The following is a 25755-nucleotide window of genomic DNA, read 5'->3' as shown; positions in this document are numbered from 1 at the left end:
AGGGGGCAGCAGCGCTCAAGCATTTGGACAGCGCAACCTTGCGACAGAAACAGAGGTAAAGCGCACCACGAATGGGTCAACATGGCGATGTCCTCGGGCTTGGTACTCTTTGGTCGTTTGACAGGCAGATCTTTGGGGACTGCGCTAGGTCACGGCAGTGGGAAAACCCTCACAGCTCGGAGATGGTATATTACTGCCAGTGCAGGCAACAGTGAGTAAATGCAATGCTTTCCACGCATCTCAGAGTCCATTCGAACCCGGAGGTCATACTTTTGTTCTAGCTATAATAATTACACATGAAATATTTCCTTTTTATGAATTATCAATAGTGGAATGCATTACACAACAAGATATCAGTTCTGTTGCATAAACTGTAAAATAAAATAAAAATTCTGTGGTAGACCGTAGGCAGTAGTCACGTGTCTCAGCGGAGATTCCAGTAGATTGTCACGATCTAATTATAAATGTTCGTGATATTTTACGCAGGGCATTGCGAATAACAGTGCATTATGTCCCTGTTACTTCAGTGTGATGCGGCCACATCATCATTATCATCTTGATCTCGATAATCTGACAACGGGAACATTATGTTCTTTCATCAGTCTACTTAAAGAGTCATCGTTTTTATTTTCTCATTTATTTTTTCCAAGTTTACCCATGATACCTGCAAATTACCACGTAATTGCTACTACTAATTGTGGCAGGGATTATTAATTCATCTGTTATCTGCTTCATTCAACTTGCAGAATGTATTCCATTCAATTCACATTTATTTATATAGCGCTTTTTCTCAACACATATCATTTCAAAGCAGCTTTACAGAAAATGCCACATTTTTATATTAGTCCACATTACAGAATGTACAAGAAAAATTAAAATATCGTGCTAAAGTTATAATTTTGATGATTGTGGTATGTGATTATGGTTTGTGAGTTTATGAAAACCCCAAATTCAAAATCTCAGAAAATTAGAATATTACATAAAATCAATAATAAAAAAAGGATTTTAAATACATGTCGACCCTTTGAAAAGTATAATCATGCATATGTAGGCTATATAGTTACATATACTAAGTGTATTAGTTTGACCTTTTAATTTGAATTACTGAAATAAGCGAACTTTTGCACGATATTCTAATTTTTCGAGATTCACTTGTATCTGTTATTTTATTTGTATTTCTTTTCTTTTTAAATGACATTTGTTGGCTAATATCAGGTTTCCACTGTTAATAGCAACCCTTACAAAAATTACTACTATAGCTTAGAAGTGTAATAGGGTTAGGGTACCAGTGGTGTAGTTTATTTTTTGTAGTGAGTATACTGATATATGCTACCAGCCCCCCCACCGCCGCCTGCCCGCCCGCCGCCGCCACCCATTTTCTACTGTTTAGTTGGTACTCGCCATCTAACTCAGCCAGTAAAGAGCTACATTTAGACTTAGATGTTATATGAATATGGTCCCTGAAGTACAGGCTTTATCAGCTGACAATTAAAAGACTTAAACATTATAAGCACAAATACAAATTTAATTTTTTAAAACTTGTGTGATATTCCTTTAAAATTATGTTTTAAAAGATTTGATTATTATTATTTTAAAAAGTACATCTTACTATGCAATTTCTTTCATAATTCCCTCGAGTTACTTTATTTATCTCTACAAACTTTTATTTTGGTGGGTTGTAAATTAAAGACATTTTGAGCTTCTGTGAGTTTTAATAAACTATTATTATTATTATTAGGCCTACTTGAAGATACTCTACTGTGCAATAGAAATATATTTCTGTTATATTTTCTTCAAGTTATACAAAACTTTGATTTTGACAGGTTGTCATGATGAAGACTTTAAAGTTTGTGAGTGTGTGTATGATACGAATGAATGACGATAGTTTTATCAAATGAAATGGTAAAATTCGTGTGAAGTGACTCTCATAAAAGCTCTGCAATGAAGTTCAAATGTGTGCATGACCTCATAGACGCTGAAAACACCACGAGTGTCACGCGCGCGTCAGTGTGTAGTAGAGCACACATTGGCCCTCATTTATCAAAAGTGCGTACACCAAATTTCCACCGTACACCTGGCGTACACCCAAAACCACGGTGACTTTGAGATTTATCAATATGGACGTTGGCGTACGGCACGCTCAAATCCTACGCCAGCTCAGGAGGTGGTGTACATGTACGCACGTTTTGAGTTAGTGCGGAAATGCACAGAAAAACAATTCCTAACACCACAAAACGCACTGACAAACTAAAAGATATGACATATTATGACCCACTGTGAAAAAAACAACAACATAGTAATTATAAACTTCAGTGTTTATTTTTGTGCAACATGGACTTCAATGTTTAATTTGTGTGACTTTACCAAAGCATTTGATTTGTAGGCATATGTATTCCTTCAGTTGCGAGCCTGTGCGCTTTACCTGACGTTTCAAAATGACATTCTTCTTTTAAATAATAATAATAATACAAATAATAATAATAACGACATTCTTCTTCTAAATAACAATAATAATAAAATCATAATAATATTCTCCTCGTTCAGTGTCAGCTGGAGGCTTGGATCCGGTGGGCCTCCCCCAGTCTGACTCTGGCTCCTCTGACATTTAACAAAAAGAGACAGGGTTGTGTAAATTTATATATTCTAAAATATAAAGAATATTTTTTATATATATTTTACTATACATTCTCTTCAATGCGGCCTACATGTATAATCAAATAAAATGACACAACCCTGTCTCTGTTAGTTAGATGTCAGTTTTAATGATAAATGTTTCATATTTTTAAAATGAAAACAAAAAGAAGCAGGGTTGTGTTTTATATTTCGTGTTGTTATAAATATATACGTTGCCTGAACCACATTTGTGTGGCCATTAATATGTTTAAGATTTTTTTTAAATGAAAAGAGGCAGAGTGGTGTTTTATTACATATTTTGTTTTATTGTTGATGAAAAGAGGCAGAGTTGTATTATACCATATTTCGTTTTATTGTTGCCTAAAATATACATAAAGAGATAACCGGAGTAGCCAGAGCGTGCTGAGTGACGCGATCAAGAACGCGCTGTTGCATTTGCAGAATAACCGGACTTGCGTCCTCTCGTCCTCGGGAGTTCGTTCTCCTGAGTCGAACTTCGCAAGTCTGAACTACCAAGGACGCAAGTCCGAAGTTTGCGTACTTGGTATTGAGAAACGGCCTCGATCTCCACGTCGGAGAAGTTTATCTTCTTTGCCGTCTTCCGTGTGTTCATGGCGTAAAATGAGGGCGTGGGGGAAGCGGAGACTTGAATATATAGGGGCGTGTTATTCTAATGACGATCATTTTCAGCCGCGGCATTTATCATGGGCAGGTATTGCGTACACCTGGATTTCAAAGGTACGCACAGCTTCATAAATCAGGCGGTGAGAGGAGTGTAAGCATAATCTTACGCCAACATATAGGCCCGTTTCTACGCAAGAATGATAAATGAGGGCCATTGAGCGCTCATTCACAGAAACACGCAGAACATTCAGAGTTTATTTCAATAGTCTTTTTGAGCTTTAATATTCATAGACATTTAGTAGCTACATATCGAGATTTGATTCATTGTATCATTACTTTTTGATTTATTCATTCAAAAATGGCCAAATTGCATGACGTTCCGCTTTTTATAGTAGGCCAAGTTTCATTTTTGCTGGATTCCGCAGTTCGATCCGTGGGGTGAATTTATGAATGAAAGTTATTTCTCAAAACGATGTTGTTACAAGCCCTCACGCTTTTTAAATTGGGTATACGGAGATCTTTGACATTTCCTAGTGGGCATACGGAAATCCTTGACATTTTCTAATGGGTATATGGCGTATACCTGCGTATCACGTAAACTACACCACTGCTGGGTTCTAGAGAACACAAATCAAAAACATCTTGCACCAGCCTAAAATGGTTTGCTGGTCATAGATAGTTTCTCCCAGTCTGAGCATCTGAATTAGACATCCACTGAGGGACCAGTGATTTTTTGTTGTTGTTGTTATTGTACATATTTTTTTGCAGTTATTTACCATGATATTGAATTATTATTATTTATTTAACATGGTATTTACAAGGCACTCCACTGTACTGTATATAATTTTTTTTTTAATCGAAAGCGTATTTTATTATTGCACAAAACACTGCCTAACTCACATTATGATATTAGTCTATATATATAAACACTGTGTGTGTGTGTGTGTGTGTGTGTGTGTGTGTGTGTGTGTGTATATATATATTTTTTAATTTTTATATTAAAGATTATTTATGTCTCCATAGATTTGCAGTTTAAGCTTGATGAGCGGACAGCCCACAGCAGCCTGGACCTTTTTAAGAAGGACACAGGTGTGATCTATCGAATGCTAGGCGTGGACCCCTCCCTCGTGCAGGATACCCCTCTCCGGTTCCGGGACTGGGCTGTGGTTCTCGCCGACACCCACATTGACTCTGGACGGCACTACTGGGAGATCACGGTTAAAAAGTCCCACGAATTCCGTGTGGGAGTGGCCGAGGTGTTGACATCACGTGACGAATGTGTGGGCACAAATTCTAGTTCCTGGGTGTTTGCGTTTGTCCAGAGGAAGTGGTTTGCAATGACCACCGGTAAGCAGGTCCCGGTGCCATTGGTGGGGAAACCTGATCGGGTCGGGCTCTTGGTAGACTACAAGGCAGGACGGTTTAGTCTGGTGGACACCCAGAAAGCTGAAGTGGTGTATACGATAAAGACACAGTTCCGCTCGCCCATCTGTCCTGCCTTTGCACTCTGGGATGGGGAGTTACTCTCACACTCTGGACTGGAGATTCCACCAGGGCTTCAGTAACTCTTGTTCATTATTCACACATTGATGCTACATGCCTCTTAATGGATAGAGAAGAGGAATTAGGGGCCTTATGAATAGACATTCAGTGGGAACACAGCTGTTTTTTTTTACTGCCATTAAACAAGATTTGTCCGTTCAGCTTGTGATAATATCCCCAAACTCTACTGTTTGTGATATAATGCTGATAAATCCGTACATGCACATATGAATACTTGATATCCTTAGACATTTTTCATTTTGCGTCTGTGCTTTAGTATAGTGTTGAGAGAGGTTTTTCAATAAAAAGACACCCTTCACCAGTGTTATTTATTTATTCTATACTTTGTGTTGTGTCATCTGATTCTATCCATTTCACACTTTTCACTTTCATTCTGAACAAACGCTCTTCTATAACTATCTGAACTTTATTTTTTTCAAAACTTCAAGTTTTAAATACCATTCATTTCTTGTGTGCAAAGTCCACAGAGGGTTCAGTTAAAGCTTTTGTGCCCTACACTAAAACAACATTAAATTACATTAAATATCTTACAAAAATGTCTATTAACAAACATAAAAAATTTCAACATCTTAAGAATAGTACAAATATACAAATACCTGCTCAAAATATTTAGCTGAAAATTATTAATAACTTAAAATGACAGAAACTGGGTTATAGTTCAAATTATGAAGAGTGCTGGCTAACCTCTTAACTCAAGGTAATATGATGTAATGACATTTCCAGTATGGTAATTTTTTTTTTTTTTACTAATTTTTAATGTACATGCATGTTTGTCTTGATAGACAGCCTGCTAAATTTACACTAACCTTAGTAACTACTTAGTAATAGGACCAGAGTCACAAAAATCTTCTAAAGAAAGAAGTTAAGATAAGTAAAGAAATTCGAAGTTCAAAAGATGCTTCCCATGTGCATTTTTTGAAAAGTTCAAGCTAGTGTTTTGTTGAAATGCTAGATATTTGAAACAACTCGAATTCATTAAACCTCTTATCTTCAGGGATTTCAGCTGGAGTTTATCCTAACTTTAAGAAGTTATTTATAAGTATTTTTAAGAATATGAATTCTTAAGAATGCTATTATCTTTTTTTCGTAAAAAATTGTTCTCAAGTATTTTTGGAATACAAAATATTCATAATTTTTAAAGTCAGAAACCAGGAAGAAAATAACAGTTAAAGAATTTTATTCCTAAGAATGTTTCATGAATCTGGCCCCTAGTTCCTAAGGCTTCCTTTGAGTTAAGGCTTTTACATAAAAATTCTTCTGCAAGGATAGACTAAGCCTCAGCATTTCTAAATTGGTCCAAGAATAAACCAAACTGTCTTTGAGGAGCCGTACCAGAAATTACCGGGAAGTATCTGGTTGTTTCATAATCCCACAATAGACTGAATGGAGGTCTGAGAAACTACAGTAATGAGTTTAATGATCTTAAAGGGATAGTTCACCCAAAAAAGAAAATTCTGTCAGTATTTACTCACCCTCATGTTGTTCCAACCCCGTAAGACCTTCGTTCATCTTCGGAACACGAATTAAGATACTTTTGATTAAATCTGAGAGCTGGATCACTCCTCCATACTAGTCCATAGGCTTTTAAGGGATTGACACTTGCCAGCCCCGAAAAGTTATTAAAGACATCGTTAAAACAGTCCAAGTGAATACAGTGGCTCAATCTTAAGTTTATCAAGCGACGAGAATACTCTTTCAACTATTAATTTCCTTCTCTATGGGCCTCTAGTCAGTTAACGTAGTGTGACTGCGTAAGAGCTACGGTCACACGTAGGCTCACTATTGGCCGACGCTGGTCATGTGTGTGATGCGTGTGACGTATAACAACAGAAGCTTACGCTGTTAAACTAGTGAACTGACTCGAAGCCCACAGAGAAGGAAATGAATAGTTGAAATAAAGTCGTTATTTTAGTTTTTTTTTGCGCACAAAAAGTATTCCTCGTCGTTTGATAAACTTAGGATTGAGCAGCTGTAGTCACTTGGACTATTTTAACGATATCTTTAATAACTTTTCGGGGAACAAGTGTCAATCCCTTATGATCCAGCCCTCAGATTTAATCAAAAATATCTTAATTTGTGTTCCGAAGATGAACGAAGGTCTTATGGGGTTGGAACAACATGAGGGTGAGTAAATACTGACAGAATTTTCATTTTTGGGTGAACTATCCCTTTAAACCATCAGTAGAAGCTAGCTGAGGTCTACATACAGCAAAGCTTTGGTTTGAAGCACTATCTCTGTAACACCTGCGCACACCTGCTCAGTCCTTTCACAGGCTTTGTCATAAATTTCACACACTCATGCTTTCCTGAAGACACGAGACACTGCGGTTTGGCAGTTCCCGGGGTAGTTCTCACTCAAACTAAACCATTCAGCGTCTCCATGCTCTTCAGTTCCTCTGCGTCAATGGTGGAACCGGGACACGTGTCAGCGCTGAGCTCCTCTGGCATTAGTGTTTGTGTGTAAATGCTCTGGTACTCCTGTAGTACCTTGACCACTGCGTTGTGCCCAAACTGCATAGCGTCATCGAGAGGTGTGTTCCCCCATCTGAAGAACAGATTGGCATGCGTTTTAAATCAATGAAACAAAAACAGACCACAAAAAGTGCAAGGGAGGTGAGTTTTGCCTTACCTGTCCTTTGCATTGGGGTTGACTTTGCAGGTATCTGTTAAAAACTTGACCGCATCTAAGTGCCCTGAAATAAGAGTTTAAGGAACCTATTAATAAATGCATAACTTAGTTTTTCATTTACACCCAATTCAGATTTCACAATTCAAACTTTAGGACTCACCATTCACGCTGTTAGTGATGGTAGTAGTAATGAATTAAATAATGACTTGAGCATCAGAACGATGCCAAAAGACAACAACTGACAGAAAATCTTTTATTTTTTACCTCCATTATGAGATCAAATCATGAGGCACATTAGAAAAAATAAGCATTTGAGGCATTACTGTATTTTAGATCATGCATTCACTCAACCACATATGAATGTGATTTGGATTGGGACGGTAAAAATTTCATTCATTTGTTGTTGGTTAGACTAGAAATAACTCAATCGAAAGCTGCTTAAGAATCTTAAGAATCATTTCTTATTGCTTAAGAATTATTATCAATGTTGAAAACAGTTGTGCTGCTTTATATTTTTGTGATACATATTTTTCAGGATTCATTAATGAATAAGAACAGCAGTTATTTAAAGCCAGTTCATCTGTGATCAATTTAATGCATCTTTGCTGAATAAAAGTATTAATGTTAAAAATTCTTACTGATCCTCAACTTTTTAATGGTAGTGGAGATACATAAAACACATTTTTCAGCAAAAAATGCCTTATTACCTTCTGCTGAGGACACATGTAGGGCGGTACGGATGTCATAGTCAGTCAATTCCATATTGACTGCAGAGAGAGCAATTCTGAAACAAATGAATGTCTCATGTTGCTCATGACTATTCACATAAAAATACTGGGATATTTTTTAAAAAGAAAGAGATTTTTACCTCCTGAGAGCTGAAACATCACCACTGTAAGCAGCAAACATCAGATCCACCACAGACTTGTTCTGAAATATATTAAATATAATCAGTGCTTACAACTATTAACTATTTGCTTTGTTAGCACAGTGTGAATGAAATGGCTAATTTGGTCTGTGGTCTCACCCTCTCGTGTCCTGTCTGTCTGCGAGGGTCTAACTTCTTTGCAAAGTGTCTCAGATTGTCATAATTATGGAAGTTAAACAGTGAGACTAGCTCCTAAAAGAGAAACAAGTTAATGGTCTCAGAGAAAAATAAAGATATAGAAAGACAAAAGGAGAGATCATGAAAAAGTACCTGGCAGAAGTGGATGCCTCGGATGCTATTGCCGACGCGGTCAAGAGGCGGAGACCAGCACATTACTCCCATAACATTAGGAACTACGAGCAGCACGGCACCAGATACCCCAGATTTAGCAGGCAAACCCACCTGAGGAAAAGACACACATAGGGCCGGTTTACACATTTCACTGTTTTTCAATGTAAACACACAGCGCATACATCTCACGTCTTTTGCAGCATGGCCCCATCTAACAACAGTGATTTTATTTGAGTAATTAGCTGAGGTTTAAAGTAAAGAACTGAAATAGTTTAATTTAGCTGTAAAGTCATTGTGTCTATGTACTTTATCACACTGAGGAATTCTGCAAGCAATCATTTGGCTGTGAGTGTGTGACTAACGTGAAAGGCAAACTGGCCAGAGAAGTCGTACATGCCGCAGGAGTGCATGAGACTGAGAGTGTTTCGGACGGCCTCGGCACTGAGCACACGCTCGCCTGTGATTGGACAGATCCCTCCATTAGCTAATGTGGCTGCCATGACGCTGCCGGACTCACATGTCACCTCAATAGAGCACAGCTGGAAATGAAAGAAAGACATTAAAACATAAAAGAGTAACATTTTGTGTTTAGTATGAGCAATAATAGCAAGTTCTACTTTTAAACACAATTGGTATGTGTCAGAATGACTGTTCATTTACCTGAAAGTAGAAGTCAAGGGCTGCCATCATGTCAACTCCACTGGGAAAACACTACAGGAAAAAGAGCAGAGCAGCAGGTGAAAAAGGCTGACAAATCCCATCATTAGGATTATAAAAAAGACAATAACCAAAAAACACTCACTTTTTTTTCTTTGAGATAATAGCCAATTGCATAGTTCCTGTTACCGGTCTCTTTCTCTGACTGGAAACTATAAAAAGCAAGAAAATGTTATCATTATCAATAAACCAGTACAAATGACATAACAACTGTAGGTTCGCCTCTAGGAGAGTGTGATATGATATAAATAAAAGAGTTAGAGTTGTATTAAAAACTCACGTGGCATTACTGAACCCAACATATTCTCTGCCAGTCATTCTCTTCAGATAATCCATCATCTGACCGACAAACAGAAATCAATGTTTATAACAAGTGAGATAAAATAAAAATCCTGGGATATTTCACATGGTGGAGATGTTGCAGTGTACTCACAAAGTCAAACTTCTCTGCCTTGTTGGAACCAGGCTGTAATAGAGACAAAAAAAAAGAGAAAGTGAGAAAATAAGTAAGAACATGGTAGGAAGAGCAAAGGCTACTCAACTGTCTGTGGGGTGATTGTTCGGTTTTGTTGACGGGGGGGTGGGTCTCACATGCACTTCATGGTGCACACACGCACATTTGCACACACACGCAAGGTCTCCCCCTCTCTGCCGTGCGCGCGCTACACGGTTTGGAGCTCACAAGCTCTAAATTCCGGGAGATTTGAACTAATTTGCGGGCATCAGGGAGCCGCTATCAATATGCGGGAGACTCCCGGAACTTCCGGGAGACTTGGGATGTCTGCATGTGCTTTAGTACAATATAGTCAACACATCAAAATAAGTGTACTTCTTTAAAGCACAACAAAAGATCATTAAAACAATGATTTAAAATGTACTATTTAAAGTGTCCTTACAATTTATTTCATTAATATTATTATATCTGCAAATGCAGTTTTTTAAAAGTATACTTTTAAGATTTGAGGTATACTACAAGTGCACATTCAATGGAATTAATCGCACTTCTTTTTCACAAGTGTAGTCAAGCCAATAACACTAATACTAAAATCAGTAATAGAAGGCTAACCTGGAAGGCTATTTCGCACAAAAGGCTAATTCACTAATTTTATTCATGAATAATAATACTTGAAAGGACTTTCAAAGATTGTTCAACAATATAAATTACATAGTTATACCTCAAATGTGAATTTTTAAACTATTTTGTGCTTTAAAATGTAAGTTCCTAACAAGTTGCTTCTAAAGGACTACACAAGTTTTGTTTCATCAAGCCAATAAACTTAAATCCTTCTGATATGTTTAGTCTACATATAATATAAAAATTTACTCAAATTTACTTAAAATAAATTTCAAAAAGCCATCAGAAATTTCTGAGGGTTAACCCATAGCTAATGCTACTTATCTTCAAGACAACAAAACATCTACAGACACAGCCAGAAAGTTCCAAAAGGAAAGAGTCAGATGTGAAACACACAACACATTCAACATTCATACTGTCTACTAATTCTTCAATTTCAGTCAAATGGGCTAAAAATCAATTGTATAAATAATATTAGTTTCTGTTCGCCAGCAAAAAAAAATAGCTAACAGTGGTTCCAGTGACAGTTTGTTTTGGGATTGTGTTATGTCTTGTCATGTTGTGTCTGGTTCTTGTTACTCTGTCCCCCTCTGCTGGTCATCTTAGGTTACTTTCTCTTTCTCTGCTCTCCCAGCTGTTCCTTATCTCCTCTAACTACCTCGTTCACTCTCTTCCCACCTGTTCCCTTTCTCCTCTGATTAGGTCTCTATTTCCCTCTCTGTTCTTGCTGCTTTCTTTGTCAGATTCTCATTTGAGTTTCTCATGCTAGAAGCAAACTTCTGTCTCGCTCATTTCTACATTGTCCAGCCCAGTCCTGTCCTGTCCTGTCCTGTTGGCATCCGCCTGGCAAGTGCAATCTGTTCTCAGCTAATCGTCTTATTATTTACTCTGTCTAGTTCATCTGATGCTACGAGAGACCTGGTAGTCACAGTCTATCTTCGACCCGCGACCTCTCTGAGAGACCTGCAACCTGTCGCCGCTACTCGGCTATTCTCTACTGCTGTCTAAAGCTTTTGAAGTTACCTGAGAGACTTTTTATGTTCCTGTTATCGCCCTCTCTGCGGGTTGTTTGTTTTCTCCCTTATCATTCAAGAAGAAGATCTGTGTACTACCCTGTGTTGTCATTAAAAGATTCTGTTCCTGTTAAAACGCTTTTGGGTCCTCACTTACCTGCACAACAGATTGATCCAAAGATCCCTCTGCAAACAGTAATACAGTGCTGTATTTAGACACTTGGTGGCAGTGTGCACAGACGTGCAGCAAAGAAAATGTGGTATGATATGAGATCATAACGGTCTCATCCTATAAATATATATATATATATATATATATATAATGTTACGCATGTGAAATAATATTAAACCATGAATAGCACCTTTAATGAAAATACATCTTATTTAAAAAAAAAATTGGGTGCAAATTTAGTCATCGTCTGTCATGTTTTTCATTGCACATGGGGCAGTGAACATGAAATTATATGACAGAACATAAAGCCAAAACACTGAATATGAACCGCTAGTCCCTAACAGGAAGTGGTACACATATTGGATTTCATATGTCCTAAGGTGTGACGTTAAGGTGACCAGTTCCACGAGGGAGTCCAGAAGGTCAGTGTAATGCGATCACAGCTCTTAGATGTCTTCATCTTAAAAAGTACTCCTGTGTGTCTGTGCTCCGTGAGGTTGTGTAATATATTTAAGAGCATAGGTCAAATTAGAAACGTATACTACAAGTAATGAGTCCCTTAAGTATACATGCAGTTAGTTTTTTTATATTTTTATCAGTTAAACAACTGAAACCTTTTACTCTTTCATAGCAGCCCTTTTAAACACACTGAAAGGCGTATTTCTCAGCACATCTTCTGATTGGCTGTTTAGACACACCTCTTGACCACTAGCAGCCCTTATTATGTGATTCCTCATTGGACTACCCACTACCACCATACACACAAACACACACCTTGTCAGCTATTTAAAACCAGGTCAAAAGGAAAGGACAGAAACAAAATTTTGTCCCAATGAAAGCACTTTGCCTGTCACAGTAATAATTTCCGATATCAATAACGCACCACAGCAATGCTGCTTAATTTAAAGTAACTCTTCAAGGTTAGGGTTACAGGGTGTCCCTGTAAAGGCTGGGACAAAAATAAAATAAACTAACGGATTAATGTGTTATGGGTGTAGGAATTTCATTTTGAGTTAGTACTTGTGGTATTATTATGATGAATATATATCAACAGTGAATTAAAAATGTGAAAAAATAGCCTCTTACCTTTATGAGAGAGCTGATTACAATGGCTCCTGCATTCACCATGGGATTATGAGGTTTATCTGTGAAACCCCCCAAAAAAGTTTGTAAATGATCAAATCTTAATGTCAAAGGAGTATCATGTTGACTGGGAAGGATTCAGTAAAGATTGCAGATGCAATGTTCCTCAGAGGTGACAGATGGTTTAATTGGAAAGGATGCTCAAGCCTCTTGTGGAAAACTTTCGAACTCTGCTATTCTGGCCAACTTGCCGTCTCATCTCTCTTATATGTCTGAGAATGAGCGTAGTGATATTGTTGAATTGATTTACAACTATCCTACGTTGTTTAATGTTCCTTCGCAGACAAAGCACACCAATTAAACAACATCCATATCGTGTTAACCCCGCACAAACATCAAGCCATGAAAGATGAAGTTAAGTATCTGGTAAGTTAATGGCTTTGCTGTGGCCAGCCAGAGTCCATGGAGCACGCCTTGTATACTTGTGCCCAAGCCTGACCGCTCTTTTCGATTCTGTACCGATTTTCGCAGTTAATAATGTCACCAAAGCTGACTCCTTTCTTCTCCCCAGAATGGAGGACTGTGTTGAAAGTGTAGGTTCTTCATGTTATGTAACCAAACTTGATCTTTTAAAGGGATACTGGCAGGTGCCATTGACATTGCCTCTGAAATCTCCCCCTTTGTCACATCTAAAGCATTCATGCAATATACGGTAATGACTTTCGGGAAGCGTTATGCACCAGCCACAATCCAACGTTTAATGCAGATTGTTTTATCATAGGTACAAAACTGGGAAGTGTATCTAGATGACGTTGTGATATATTCTATGACATGGAAAGATCACTTATGCACCCTGAGTTCAGTCATGAAACACTTAAATGAAGCGTCCTTAACACTTAACCTCAGCAAGTGAGTTTGCCAGAGCAGTGGTGACTTATCTCGGTAAACTAGTCGGGGAAGGTCAGGTTAAGCCTGTTCAGGCTAAAGTTGAAGCTGTTGTTACATTTCCTTCACCCACTAATAAACGCGAGTTGAGGCGTTTCTTAGGAATGGCTGGATACTACAGGAGATTCTGTAGGAAATTTTGCCACAGTGGTTGCACCCCTTACTGACTTTTAAGTACTGAGTGAAAATTTGTGCACAAAGTATGTGAATCTGCTTTTTCTTCTGCTATAGATTTACTATGTAATGCTCCTGTACTTTCTGCTCTGAATTTCACTCAATCACTCAGCCTGCAGGTGGACGCGAGTGCTCATGTATGGGATCAAATGATGCAAGCAGATAACGCTGGTATCGAACATCGAGTGAGCTATTTCTCAAAAAAAATTACTCGCTCTCAGAAAAACTATAGCACCATAGAGAAAGAAGCCCTGGCGTTACTGCTGGCCGTCCAACACTTTGAGGTGTATTTGAGTTCTGGTGATTTCAACTTAGATATACACTATAAAAAGGTGCAGATAATGTCGTAGCTGACGCATTGTCGAGGGCGTATTCTAGTGATGCTTAATTGACCCGTTGAAAACGGCATGAATTGTTGATGTACCTAATTCATTGTTACAAATCAGGTTTTGTAACTAAGGGTGGGTGTGTTACGTTCCACGACGTACTGTTATTTTTCCTTTGTTATTTCTTTGATTTCTTGATGTTGTGAATTGATATGGTGTGCAGTTCGTTGTCTCTCTCTTTTTCTCCCTCTCCCTCTGTGCAGGGCTTGATTGGGTTCAGCTGCGGCAGATTACATTGAGGAGCGTTTAAATGCTGAGAAAGACGGCAGTGTTGCAGAGCTCCTTTTGCGCGCGCGTCGTAGAGCTTCGTTGTCCTTCGTCTCCTGCCCCAGACAATTTGATCAGTAGCCATTGGTGTGCTGTTCTTTAAGTGAGTTCTCCCTGTGTGGGGTTTTCACGGTCGAATCATGAGGACACTTTTCCTTTATTTGTGTCTTAAGTTTTATTTTGTTTTGTTTTTCAATTGATATATATATAATTTTTTTTCTGTTTATTTATCTTTTTGCTGACTTATGTCATTAGACTAATGTTTATTTAGTTATTTTGGAAGCCGTAGGGAGGAGGTTGCCATTCTCTTCTGTATTAATTGTTTTCTCTTGTTTACTGGTCAGTTAGGGAGTAAGGGAAGGCTGTTGTACTTTCTTTGGGATATTTTTCTTTTGTTAGGTAAGTTACATTTAATTCCTTTTTAGGTAGAATCCCTTTTGTTTGTTATTTTGTCTTGAACCCCTCCTGAAGATTCACCCTTCCTGCTTTTTCTATTTCTGTGTCAATTTTAAAAAAGCTTATTTTTGACACTATCTCGTTTTGTGGTACTTGGCGTAATTGATCTGGGACGGGAGAAGGGATATTTCAATCCAATTGTTTTTTTGTTTTTTTCATCAGCATTCCTAACCCTAGACTGGGAGGTCGTGACAGCTTCCTCTTGTTCCCAGACTTCATGTTGCAATAGAACACAATGAGTCTCTGAAATCACTAATTTAAAAAATCTAAAAGAAAACCCTAACCCTAAAATACAAATATATTGACAATGTTTCACTTTAAATGTCCAAATACTATTTGAGACTACTTTGTGGCCATATCTTTGAGTGACACCAACAAAAAGAGAAATAATACAGAATGTGATGGTTTCTTACCCTCTTCATCTAAAAAGAGTTTGTTGAACTTGAGGCCACTAGGTTCTTTCCCCACATGTTTGTGCACATGTTCAGTGCCAGCCTCATGCACGGCCAGCGCATACTCCAGAGGCTTCACACATGACTGCAGACAAAATGGCATATTCGTGTCCCCTATAGCATGCCTATGTAAAGAGGAAGAGATCAAATCAAACGAAAGATACAGTGAGAGAGGGAAAAGAAAAGAAGAAAAGACAGAATTGCTATTATACAAAATCAAGAATTAACCAGAAAGCATGAGATTTGAGTGAAATTTGGGTTTGCCAGGTGGCCAAGAACTTTATTATGAGATTAATAAAGTTCTTGGCCACTATAACACATTAAATTGAACTGTAAGAATGATAATATGAGTTTGATAGTGAGAAGTGATGTCAATGATGCAAAGATCAAAACCGTTGACAAAATAAGTCAACAATTATATTGTTGTCGAGACAGAGAAAATCATTAAAATAATTGCATAATATTTTAGAAATATTTCTAAGAAAATTATTGTACACCTATTTTGAATAACAATACCATTCAAAAGGTAATGGTTGTTTTTGAAAGTAGTCCATGCTTCAAGGCTGGATGCATTTAAAAATATATAAAAAAATAAAAATACAGTAAAAACAGTAATATTGTTAAATATTACTACAAGTTAAAATAACGGCTCTATTTTAATATATTTAAAAATGTCATTTATTCCAGCTGAATTTCAAGCAGCCATTACTCCAGTCGTTCAGAAATCATTCTAATATGCAGATTTGGGGCTCAGGAAACCTTTCTTATTATCAATGTTTAAAACATTTTTATTTAACAATTTTTATTTTAGGAAATTTAAAAGAACAGCCACTTGTGATTAATTTAATGCATTGTTAATGAATAAAATATATATATATATTTTTAAATCCTCCCCACCCACTTGGCAGCCCAAACTTTGAACATAGAGTATTTCGGGTCAGAAAATGTGGTCAATTGTACATTGTTTGAACAGATGCTTTAAAAAGTTACTTTTATCTCACAGATGTGAATAAAGAATGCTTGGAGATAGTATATTTTACCTCTGACCATCCACTGTGCACAGAGAAACTCCCCAGAGGTGTGGACTGAATTTAGCCAACTGAGGGATGTAGTTTGCTACCTGAGCAAACACACACATGGACAAATATAGAGATTAGAAGTAAATAAATGTGTTTTTAAGGTTTAAAGGTGATTCAGAAACAGTGATAAGGAAAATCAATGTCTTACTTTCCCTCCTTGCTGAGCCTGTACGTTATAATACAAATGGTTTATGAGGGAGGTAAAGGCCTCAAAGTCTGGAATGATGAACTTCCTTTGGAAAGCTTGAGTCAGGAGGACTATGTTACTGCCAACACATCTAGAAACAGAAACGCACATATGCCAATGTGACACAACTGTGACTTAATGGCCAGTAATGTGCTCAGAGAGGTGTACATGGTTGAAAATGATATTTGATCCATGTTTATTAACACTGACGGAATTGGTTCAAAAGAAACATAAGCTGTGCCTCAGAGGCCTAACAAACACGTTATCACAGCTTAACATAGCGTAGCTCCACACATGCTCCAGCAAGAAGCATTTACACACAATACATATAAATACAACAGGTGGAGTGTTGTATTTATCTCTGTTGGGGAGCAGAAAGTGAGGTGAAGCATTTGTATGTGATGATATGTGTGCATGTGGACATGATGAATCGACTGATTATATTTCCAGCCTTCCAAGAACATTGAGCTATCATTTACCCGTAAGGGGCATGAGTCACAACAGCTGTAGGCGGTAAACTATAAGTGATGATAAATCTCTAAAAACACATATGAATTAACACATATTCTCTCACTCTTCGCATTGCTGAGTCAATTTTCTACCCACTTTCTGAACAGTTCCTGGTCCATCATTGTCATTCCAACAGACTCTTGGACAGCTTGATGGATCTGTCGCATACAGTCTCTCAATCGGGGGTCAGAGGTCAGCAATCCTGTGCTTTTGAGTGCCTAAGAAATACAAGAACATGTATTTTAATAATGGAATAATTCAGGCAAAACACAGTTCAGTGAAAAATTATTGGTTGAAAATGTTAGCACACATTTATGTGATGAACTACAGTACCAGTTCAGGAGCATACAATAAGTTATATAGAGACATTTAATGTCAACTTGAAACAGCGTTCACAACCCAGTTGATTAACACTACTGTTATTTAGCAGGTATGAATTAAACTGATCAAAAGTGACAGAAAATACATATATAATGTTACAAAGATTTTATTTAAGATAAATTCGGTTCTTTTTAATGTTCCATTCACCGAAGAATCAAAGAGAACAACTTTTTTCAACATTGATAATAATGAGAAACTTGAGCACCAAATCGGCATATTAGAATGATGAAGACTGGAGTAATGGCTGTGGAAAATTCAGCTTCGCCCTCAAAAGAATAAACTAAATTTTAATGCATATTAAAATAGAAAACAGTTATTTTATATAGTAATAATATTTCATAACATAATAGACTACTTTCAAAAATATACAAAATTCTGGCAGCACTTTATTTTACAGTCCTGTTTCCCATGTTCATACTTTGTCAAGTCACCTTCATTTATAAAGCGCTTTTAACAATATGGACTGTTTCAAATAGCTTTACAGTGATAATAGGAAATGAAAGTAACAGAGATTGTTTTGGCTTTGCAGCAGCTCTAGAATAAAGTTATTGTCTAGCTAAAGTTAGTTTTGATTGATTCACTTTGCACATTGCAAAGATCATTAGTTATTAACTTAGGGGCCGCTTACACGACACCGTTCTAACAGAAAACCCTTAACGTGCTCCGGCCGCTCATTCGCACAACAACAGTGCCTGGTGGCTCGAGAACGCAAACCGTGACATTTTTTTTTTTCTGAACTGGGTAATAACTAGGTACTAACCCTGAACCAACTCCTAAACCTAACCTTTACCCATGTAGTTGCCTTATATTACACAGTACTTTATAAGTAAACTGTATGTAGTAGTACATGTAATTGCATGTACTGTAACATAAAGTGCAACCAAAATTCTTACTGAGCCTAAACTTGTCACGGTTTTGGTTTTGGTTCATGTCATTGTCATATTTCTGTGTCTTGTCATATGATTCCCTGTTTGTCATGTGATCCTGCCATGAGTCTTCTCATTAATCGTCTGATCATTGTTCACAGGTGTTCCTTGTCTTGTAATTAGTCTGTGTATTTAAGCCCTCATGTTTGTCATGTGTCTTTGTCTTGTAATTTGTTTCTGCTACTGCTGTCAGTGAGTCTTATGTTTCGCCAAGCCATGCCAAGTCTTTGTTTTGTATTTTGTCTTATGTTTTGGATCTTTTGAATAAACTGCACTTTAGCCGGAGCAAGATCTTACACTTTGATGATAAATTTTTACGAAGGCAAGTTTTTTGGAACATGGATGTTTACAGTAAGCACAGGAATATACATTAAGACAGTAAATAGATTAAATCAAAGACTAAAATATTAAGGTACTGTGTGGTGCAACAGTGTTTACACAAGTCAGATGAAAGAGTTCACCAACAGTCATTTGGTAGGACCATGTTATCTTCAGTCAATGATATATGGCATATGAGTTGTTAGACTGCAGCTGGTGGAGATGGTCGTCATAGACAAAACAACCTCATGCATATAAATTATAGCAGACACTTTAATAGCTATCTATTTCTGGGTGGCATGTGCACTGAAGCACACTCACAAGAAGGTGCAGCACTATGCCTGGAAATTGAATGTTACCTTGGTTAAAACACTGCATAAATGTATGTTTTCCTCCTTGTGGTATAAACTCAAACATCCAAATATGGATCCACATGTGTTTGGGAATAGATATATTTATTAGGGGCTTTAATGTAGCCCAGACACCTGCCACAAACATGACATCTATATATAGTACTATTATATAATACCAAAGATTTATGATTATAACCTATGTAAGAATAAAAGTGTCTTATTTTATTCATACTAAACAAAATAGAGAGCAGGAGTGTACATGATGTTAATAGCATGCATTTTATTCCCTTTGATTTGACAGATAGCCACAGCAGTACATGCTAAGTCACACACACGCAAACATCATCAGCACTGTGACTCTACTCACTGTCAGGAAACGTGCCACTGAGAGTTTCTCTTTTCCCTGGGTGATTGTGTAGAACAACAGGTCCTCCAACCCAGCAACCACCTTCTTACTGCTCAAAACACAAGACAAATTAGAAAACATGTTTTGCCAAAATACGATGCATAATAATTTTTTTCATAATGATAGTCACCCTTCCGAAATCAATTCTTAAAAGGACTTTATATTTCCTCAACGCCTCTCCGAGTATTTACCTGTAGGTGCCGGCGTCCGTCTCTGCGATCACGTGCTGATGGCGCGGATGCTGGCCAGGTGATGCGCTCGTGTGCAATAGCCGAGCAGGTGAGTGTCTTCTTTCCAAACTTCCTGCAACTCTCTCCCATCTTCCACCATTCCTTATGAGCAAAACACCAGCTCTAGACGCCAGTAGGGTTTTAACACCATGCATAATCTATCCAGAAATGTTTTACTTCTAAACCAACGACCTATAACAGCTGTAAAATAGTCTGAATAAACAGCGCGTGTCTCGTATGCTTATGTATCGCGAGCTTTCTATTGGATTCCAAGTGCCTGATCGTCCCAAGAGGCAAAGTAGTGACTTCTGTTGACAAAATTGGCCGGTAACCGAGGGATCATACGCAGGTGAGGACACGCCTCCTGGCGGCTGTGGCGGTGGGGCAAAAAAGAGATAGATCATTGGTGGATGCCAGAAAACATGTATGACTCAATAGTAGAACTGTACAAAGAAGGACAGACTTACTGAGCATGGACATTTTGCCACTTAATCAGAAGGCACAGAATCAGAAATAAACATTAACCCATTGAATCCCACCGATAATAGGCTATTTGTGACCAAAGTTTACTTTTGAGCTTGAAGGGTCTGGTCGCTTTATAAAAAAAGGTCTATAAAGTCTATTAAGGTGTTATTAATCACATAAATCACATGATCACATCACAATACATGTAAACGTTTGTGACCAGTGGCAAAACATTTTGAATTAATAACTGATTGATTCACATTCAGTTACCATTAAGTTATTAAAATGGTAGAGATAAATGTATTATGATATTACATTGATATTTACAATAAACACACACAAATATTAAAATTTAAAAAAAAAGTAATTCTGTATGATTTATAAGATTGTTTCCTCATGGGGACCTATTTCAATGACATGTCACCTGCCGGGATTGAAAAACACACACGCATGCACGAACGCACGCGCGCGCGCACACACACACACACACACACACACACACACACACACACACACACACACACACACACACACACACACACACACACACACACACACACACACACACACACACACACACACACACACACAAACAAACACAGACACATTATGGTTTTGTTTCATGTTCTTGTTTCATATCTGGCATGTGATCCCCTGTTTTAGTCATGTGATCCTGCCATGTGTTCTGTGTTGTCATGTTGTCATTGGTTCATTGCACAGGTGTCCCTTGTCTTGTCATTAGTCCCTGTGTATTTAAGCCCTAATGTTTGCCTTGTTCCTGCGGTCAAGTATTGTTTTGTGTAACCGCTGGTGGTAAGAACATTTTTTTGAGTGCCATGCCATGCCATGCCATGCCATGCCATGCCATGACTTTGTTTTATGTTTGATCATATTTGGGAAATTATTCAGTTGTGTTCTACAACTTGCTGTTATATAGAAAATACAGAAACTTAGAAATCAAGTTTTGACAAGCTAGAATTGCTGGTCAGAAAGAAAAATATTGTTTTAAAGGGTTGTGTCGTCCAATATCTATTTTATACTAAAAATAAAAAAGATTTTAAAAAATGCAATCAATTTCACAATGCGTTTTATTTTCATTTAATTCGATTTTTTTAAAATATATTTTTCCACCACTAATAACTTTTTATATAAAATTCTTGTAAAAATTTGCTGGGCTGAAAAAGTTCCTGTCATTGTCATACTCCTACTCTGTTACTTAAATTCATAGCAGGCCCCCCATGCCCGACAGTTATATACAGTGGACCATAGTCGGCTCATGTCATCAAAGGGTCTGAGGCAACATTTCCCGGTTATTTTCATGTCATGAAGGCCCTGATCAAACTACTGACATTCTAGACCTTCTGAGACGTCATTTCAGAGACTTGTTTCAGCATGGCTCATGGTCAACCTTGGATTTGGGTCAAATTAAGGTACCATATCCAGTTGACCACTTTGCTCTGGTCAGATCGGACAGGGTATCAGACTGGATTCAGTTCTCTCAACTTTGCTCGTAATTATTTCACATTTGAGCCTTTGCAGTTACTCACAACCATTTTATGAGCTCATATGTTACCTGTTGTGATGAGTATCTGTATCCAACAGATCTGAGAACGGAATCGGCTTTGCTCTTTTGTGGCTCCCCCTGGTGGGCTTTGGTGCATGCTGAGTAACATGCCCAGCTCTGATGTAGGTGTCAGTGGATCTTTTCCGTATTAAAAAGTTCAGTGTTTATAATGTTTGTGAATTTACACTTTTAAATGTATTTATATAAGTTGAATTGCTCATAACGTCCATATGATCTGACTGACTAGACTAAAACGAGGATTCTGTGGCAGCTGGCAGTACTCTTGCGTCCCCTATCCAACCAGGAGCGCTGCTAATACCCCCTTTCGCCTTTAGGGGGCAGACCGCACCAACTCACCTCTATAAACGGATACGGAGAATCACTCTAGTCCAACATACTGACTAACCTCACCTTCCCACAGCCAAATGCCAGATCAGACATTATCCTTTCAGTTACACTGGGTGGTTTATTTACAGTCTCAATTTGTTCAGTTTGTGGAAAATCATAAAAATAAGTGAAGGGTGTTCTTTTTCTGTTCTACACTGACAGAATTGCCTGTGAACTCTGATTGAATGCATTCCACAGAGGCTGTGTGGGTCATTGTACTGTTGTCTTTGGGTTTTTCATTCGTTTGACATTCTCCCCTCTCTTTTCCTCTGACCAGCTCCACTGGACCTGGTAGATTTTGAAGCGAGGACTCCTTTTAACCAGGGCCTGGAGTAAAATTACACCCCCTTATCATTAGATCAAACACCTCTTCCTTTCGTGTTGGCACACACATCCAAACGCACATGCACGCAACCCTAACCCATGCCCTACTGATGACCATGCGTCTCTTGGTGGAGAATGTTTTTCATTCCTTCACTGTGTCCATGAATGCAGGCTTTGTCTACCTGCTCCATCTTAAATCCCCCTCTCTCCCCTCCATCTTCCTCCTTTCTGCCTCTCCCAACTTTCTCTGATCTCTTTACTGGCCATAACTGCCATGTGTAAATGGTGAAACTCAAACGCATTTTGCTCCAAGAAAATGAAGAAATTAGGATGTCAATAATTCCAACACACATTCTGACTGCAAACATTATTTATTCATTAAGCTCTCATTATTGATTATCAGTTGATTCTGTAACACATATTTTGCAACCAAAAATATACACAGTATGTACAGTGTAGATACACTACCATTCAAAATTTTGGAGTCAGTAAGATTTTTTAAATATATTTGAAGTCTCTTATGCTCACCAAGTCTACATTTACGTGATGAAACATTATTACCATTTATAGTAACTTTAATATATTTCACTTTTCCCAAGTAACTAGCAAAGTAACATTACTTTTAAGTTTACTACTATATATATATATATACCGGTATGTATGTATATATGAAGACTTCAGATGCAAAAGCCTCTAAGTCCATCTAAATTTTTTTTAAAATTTTTTTATCAGGCTCCTATGTGTAGGTTTCTACCCAAGTGCTGGCATTTCTGAATGGGCTGAGGCTGGGATTTAGTGAGTTTGTAGTGAAAGTATTTGATGAATGTATGTGTGGAGAGCATTCACTCAATATTATTATCTCACTTTTGACAGAGGTGGCTTTTAGAGGATATATATATATATAGGCTATATATGTATGATTGTGTGTGTGTGTGTGTGTGTGTGTGTGTGTGTGTGTGTGTGTGTGTGTGTGTGTGTGTGTGTGTTTGTGTATATAATTATACAGATTTATATTTGCACATATAGATTCTTCTTTTGTGTTTTAAAGTTTTATTGGACCTGCCTTTGATGACTCTCATTGTTGATCATTCCGTGCAGTCGTCGTCTTCACTTTATGGTGCTGGTGTTGTATAAGAATAGGTATCCACATTCTACCTGGATTCTTAGAGAACCTTGATGAGGATTTTGGACTGCAATGTCCACAAACAGGGTCAGTTTCTCAGGCCAGTTCACAGGACTTAACTTTCACCCTCAAATTTGTACCAGGGAGCTGCTAAGAATGCAGAATCCTGTGGTGAACTGTTTGTTTTGTTTAAGTAATCATTGTGTGTGCGTGTGTTTGTTCATAGATCCAGCATTGGTAAACACTATCGGTTCCACTGAGAGTAGACTACATGTAGCACTGGTTTTGCACAGAGCTCTATAATATAAAATCACACCTGAGGCAATATTACAAAAGCCTCAATGATTTAGTGCAAGACTTTTTGATGCGAAAGATGATCAAATCCTGAAATTTTCTGTGGATCCCCTATAGTTCCTCCTTGCATCCCTCTGAAGGTCCCTGGACCGCCATTTTAAAAAACCCCTGATCAAGAGTTTTGATTAAATCAAATAGTGAAAGCTGGATCAGAGATGAAACGCATTAAGTTTTGGATAAAGTCAAAAGGGGAGCTGTTAAACCCAGACAGTGGTGTTCTGGATAAATTAAGCTCATTTGTGGCCTAAATCACTCTATCAACAGGGACACTTCATTCAAAAATCCCAGGACACCAGCCTCTCTGTTTGCCATAGCTTATCTCAGAAGTTATGAGAATAAATAGAACGCTTTATTAGACCAAACAAAGACAGAACGAATCCTTCCCCCACTTCAGGCCCCATATGTGGACTGTAATATCAAACAGAACAGTTCGGTTTCCCACGGCCATGACAGGTTGATTAAACTAAAGGCCTGTTCACGCCAAGAAAGATAACTATAACAACTGTAATGCTATATATATATATGTGTGTGTGTGCTAATATGACTATAGTTTTAATATGCAAACTATATTAGCATCCACAACAAAGCACAATAATGTTTTGTTTATTCAAAGCATGTGCAGCAGTTTTTCCATCTGTCGCTTTAGTTTAAATGCTTGAGCTCTTAATAGCAAGATTGGCTGTCAGCTGGAAAAAAGTTTTTAAAGTGATTCTAATGATATCTGTGCCCTTATCTTTATAGTTGTTGTCTGGACACTGCTATTCTTTTAAATTTAGAATGATTTTTAAAATGATATTACCATTATAGTCCTCATCCATGGTGTGAACGTGCCTTGAAAGGTGAAATATCACAGAAACTGTTTTCATTTTTTAATTAACTGTCATGCAAATACTTTGTTTGGCATTTTAATTACGGTTTAGTCTCAAGTGACACAAATGTTCACTCATGTGAGGCCGTTGGGCATCTTATCTTGGCACATGGATCAGAACATTTTGTAAAGAGAATGTTTCATGGTCTTGGATGCCATGTAGTTGAATTTATTTACTTAATTCTGCTTTCTTCCCTTTTAGCTTTCAAAAAATGGACAAAAAGCTCCACATTTGGAAGAAAAGCCTGGCGGGTGCTTAATCTTCGGGCACGGATCGTCCTTCTGACCCCTTATGCCAATCACGGTTAGTGTTTTGATGCCGACACGGGGTTTCCTGCCAATGGTCAGGCCCCACATCATCTGATCCACAGCAACCCAGCCACCCTACACACCCCTGGAGCCTCGCCGTGTTCCTGCCACCGCTCCTCTCCTCTCCTCATCCCTCTACCTTTCCGCACCCTCCCTCCATCCACACCCGCGGCTCTCTTCTCCCCCACTGCCCGGTCTCACATTCCTCAGGTCTGCACACAGAGCCGCATTGTGTGTGTGTCTTAAAGAGCACACAGTCAGGGCTCATTTCGGACTCACACACATCGAACAGGGTGTGTGCACAGTCGCACCGATGAGAACGCACACACATACACATATCCCTTCATAAAACTAATAGACACGCATTCATGTGCGCACACGACCACAAACACACACACTGATTTTCATATGTGCACACTGTATACACACTCATCTACATACACAGGATGTCTCACACCGAGGCCGAGATTCCAGTATCCTTATTCCTTTTTTACTCTTTCATGCTTCGCTTTTTGCAGTTTGATCTTTTAATCCCTCGAGCATTGCAATTTTTCTCTTCTCC

At 38.0% G+C, this 25755-nt stretch overlaps 2 protein-coding genes across 3 annotated transcripts; one reads left to right on the top strand and one right to left on the bottom strand.

Annotated features, from left to right (window-relative positions):
* The first annotated feature begins 9 nt into the window (after nt 1-9).
* On the top strand, nt 10-5119 carry spryd4 (SPRY domain containing 4). The gene is made up of 2 exons (XM_077224425.1): nt 10-211; nt 4282-5119. The coding sequence occupies exons 1-2, from the start codon at nt 82-84 to the stop codon at nt 4821-4823; spliced, it is 672 nt and encodes a 223-aa protein (XP_077080540.1). The 5' UTR covers nt 10-81; the 3' UTR covers nt 4824-5119.
* gls2a (glutaminase 2a (liver, mitochondrial)) lies at nt 5119-20125 on the bottom strand. 2 transcript variants are annotated; one of them, XM_077224421.1, is made up of 18 exons: nt 19761-20125; nt 19531-19621; nt 17282-17403; nt 16637-16766; nt 16450-16529; nt 15371-15534; nt 12733-12791; nt 9820-9852; nt 9667-9725; nt 9472-9538; nt 9330-9380; nt 9032-9208; nt 8649-8780; nt 8478-8570; nt 8319-8380; nt 8158-8234; nt 7451-7514; nt 5119-7366 (listed from the first exon to the last, which is right to left on the bottom strand). In XM_077224421.1, exons 1-18 carry the CDS (start codon nt 19952-19954, stop codon nt 7177-7179), a joined length of 1845 nt encoding a protein of 614 aa, XP_077080536.1. In that variant the 5' UTR covers nt 19955-20125; the 3' UTR covers nt 5119-7176. The 2 variants fall into 2 exon arrangements, with proteins under 2 accessions (XP_077080536.1, XP_077080537.1); XM_077224422.1 differs by having other exon boundaries at nt 19531-19618.
* Nucleotides 20126-25755: the final 5630 nt, after the last annotated feature.

Source organism: Siphateles boraxobius, unplaced genomic scaffold, assembly GCF_051911475.1.
Source record: "Siphateles boraxobius isolate OS27281-9 unplaced genomic scaffold, OSU_SipBor_1 9, whole genome shotgun sequence".
In the NCBI taxonomy this organism is placed as follows: Eukaryota; Metazoa; Chordata; class Actinopteri; order Cypriniformes; family Leuciscidae; genus Siphateles; species Siphateles boraxobius.
This window is presented reverse-complemented; position numbering and strand designations above follow the sequence as displayed.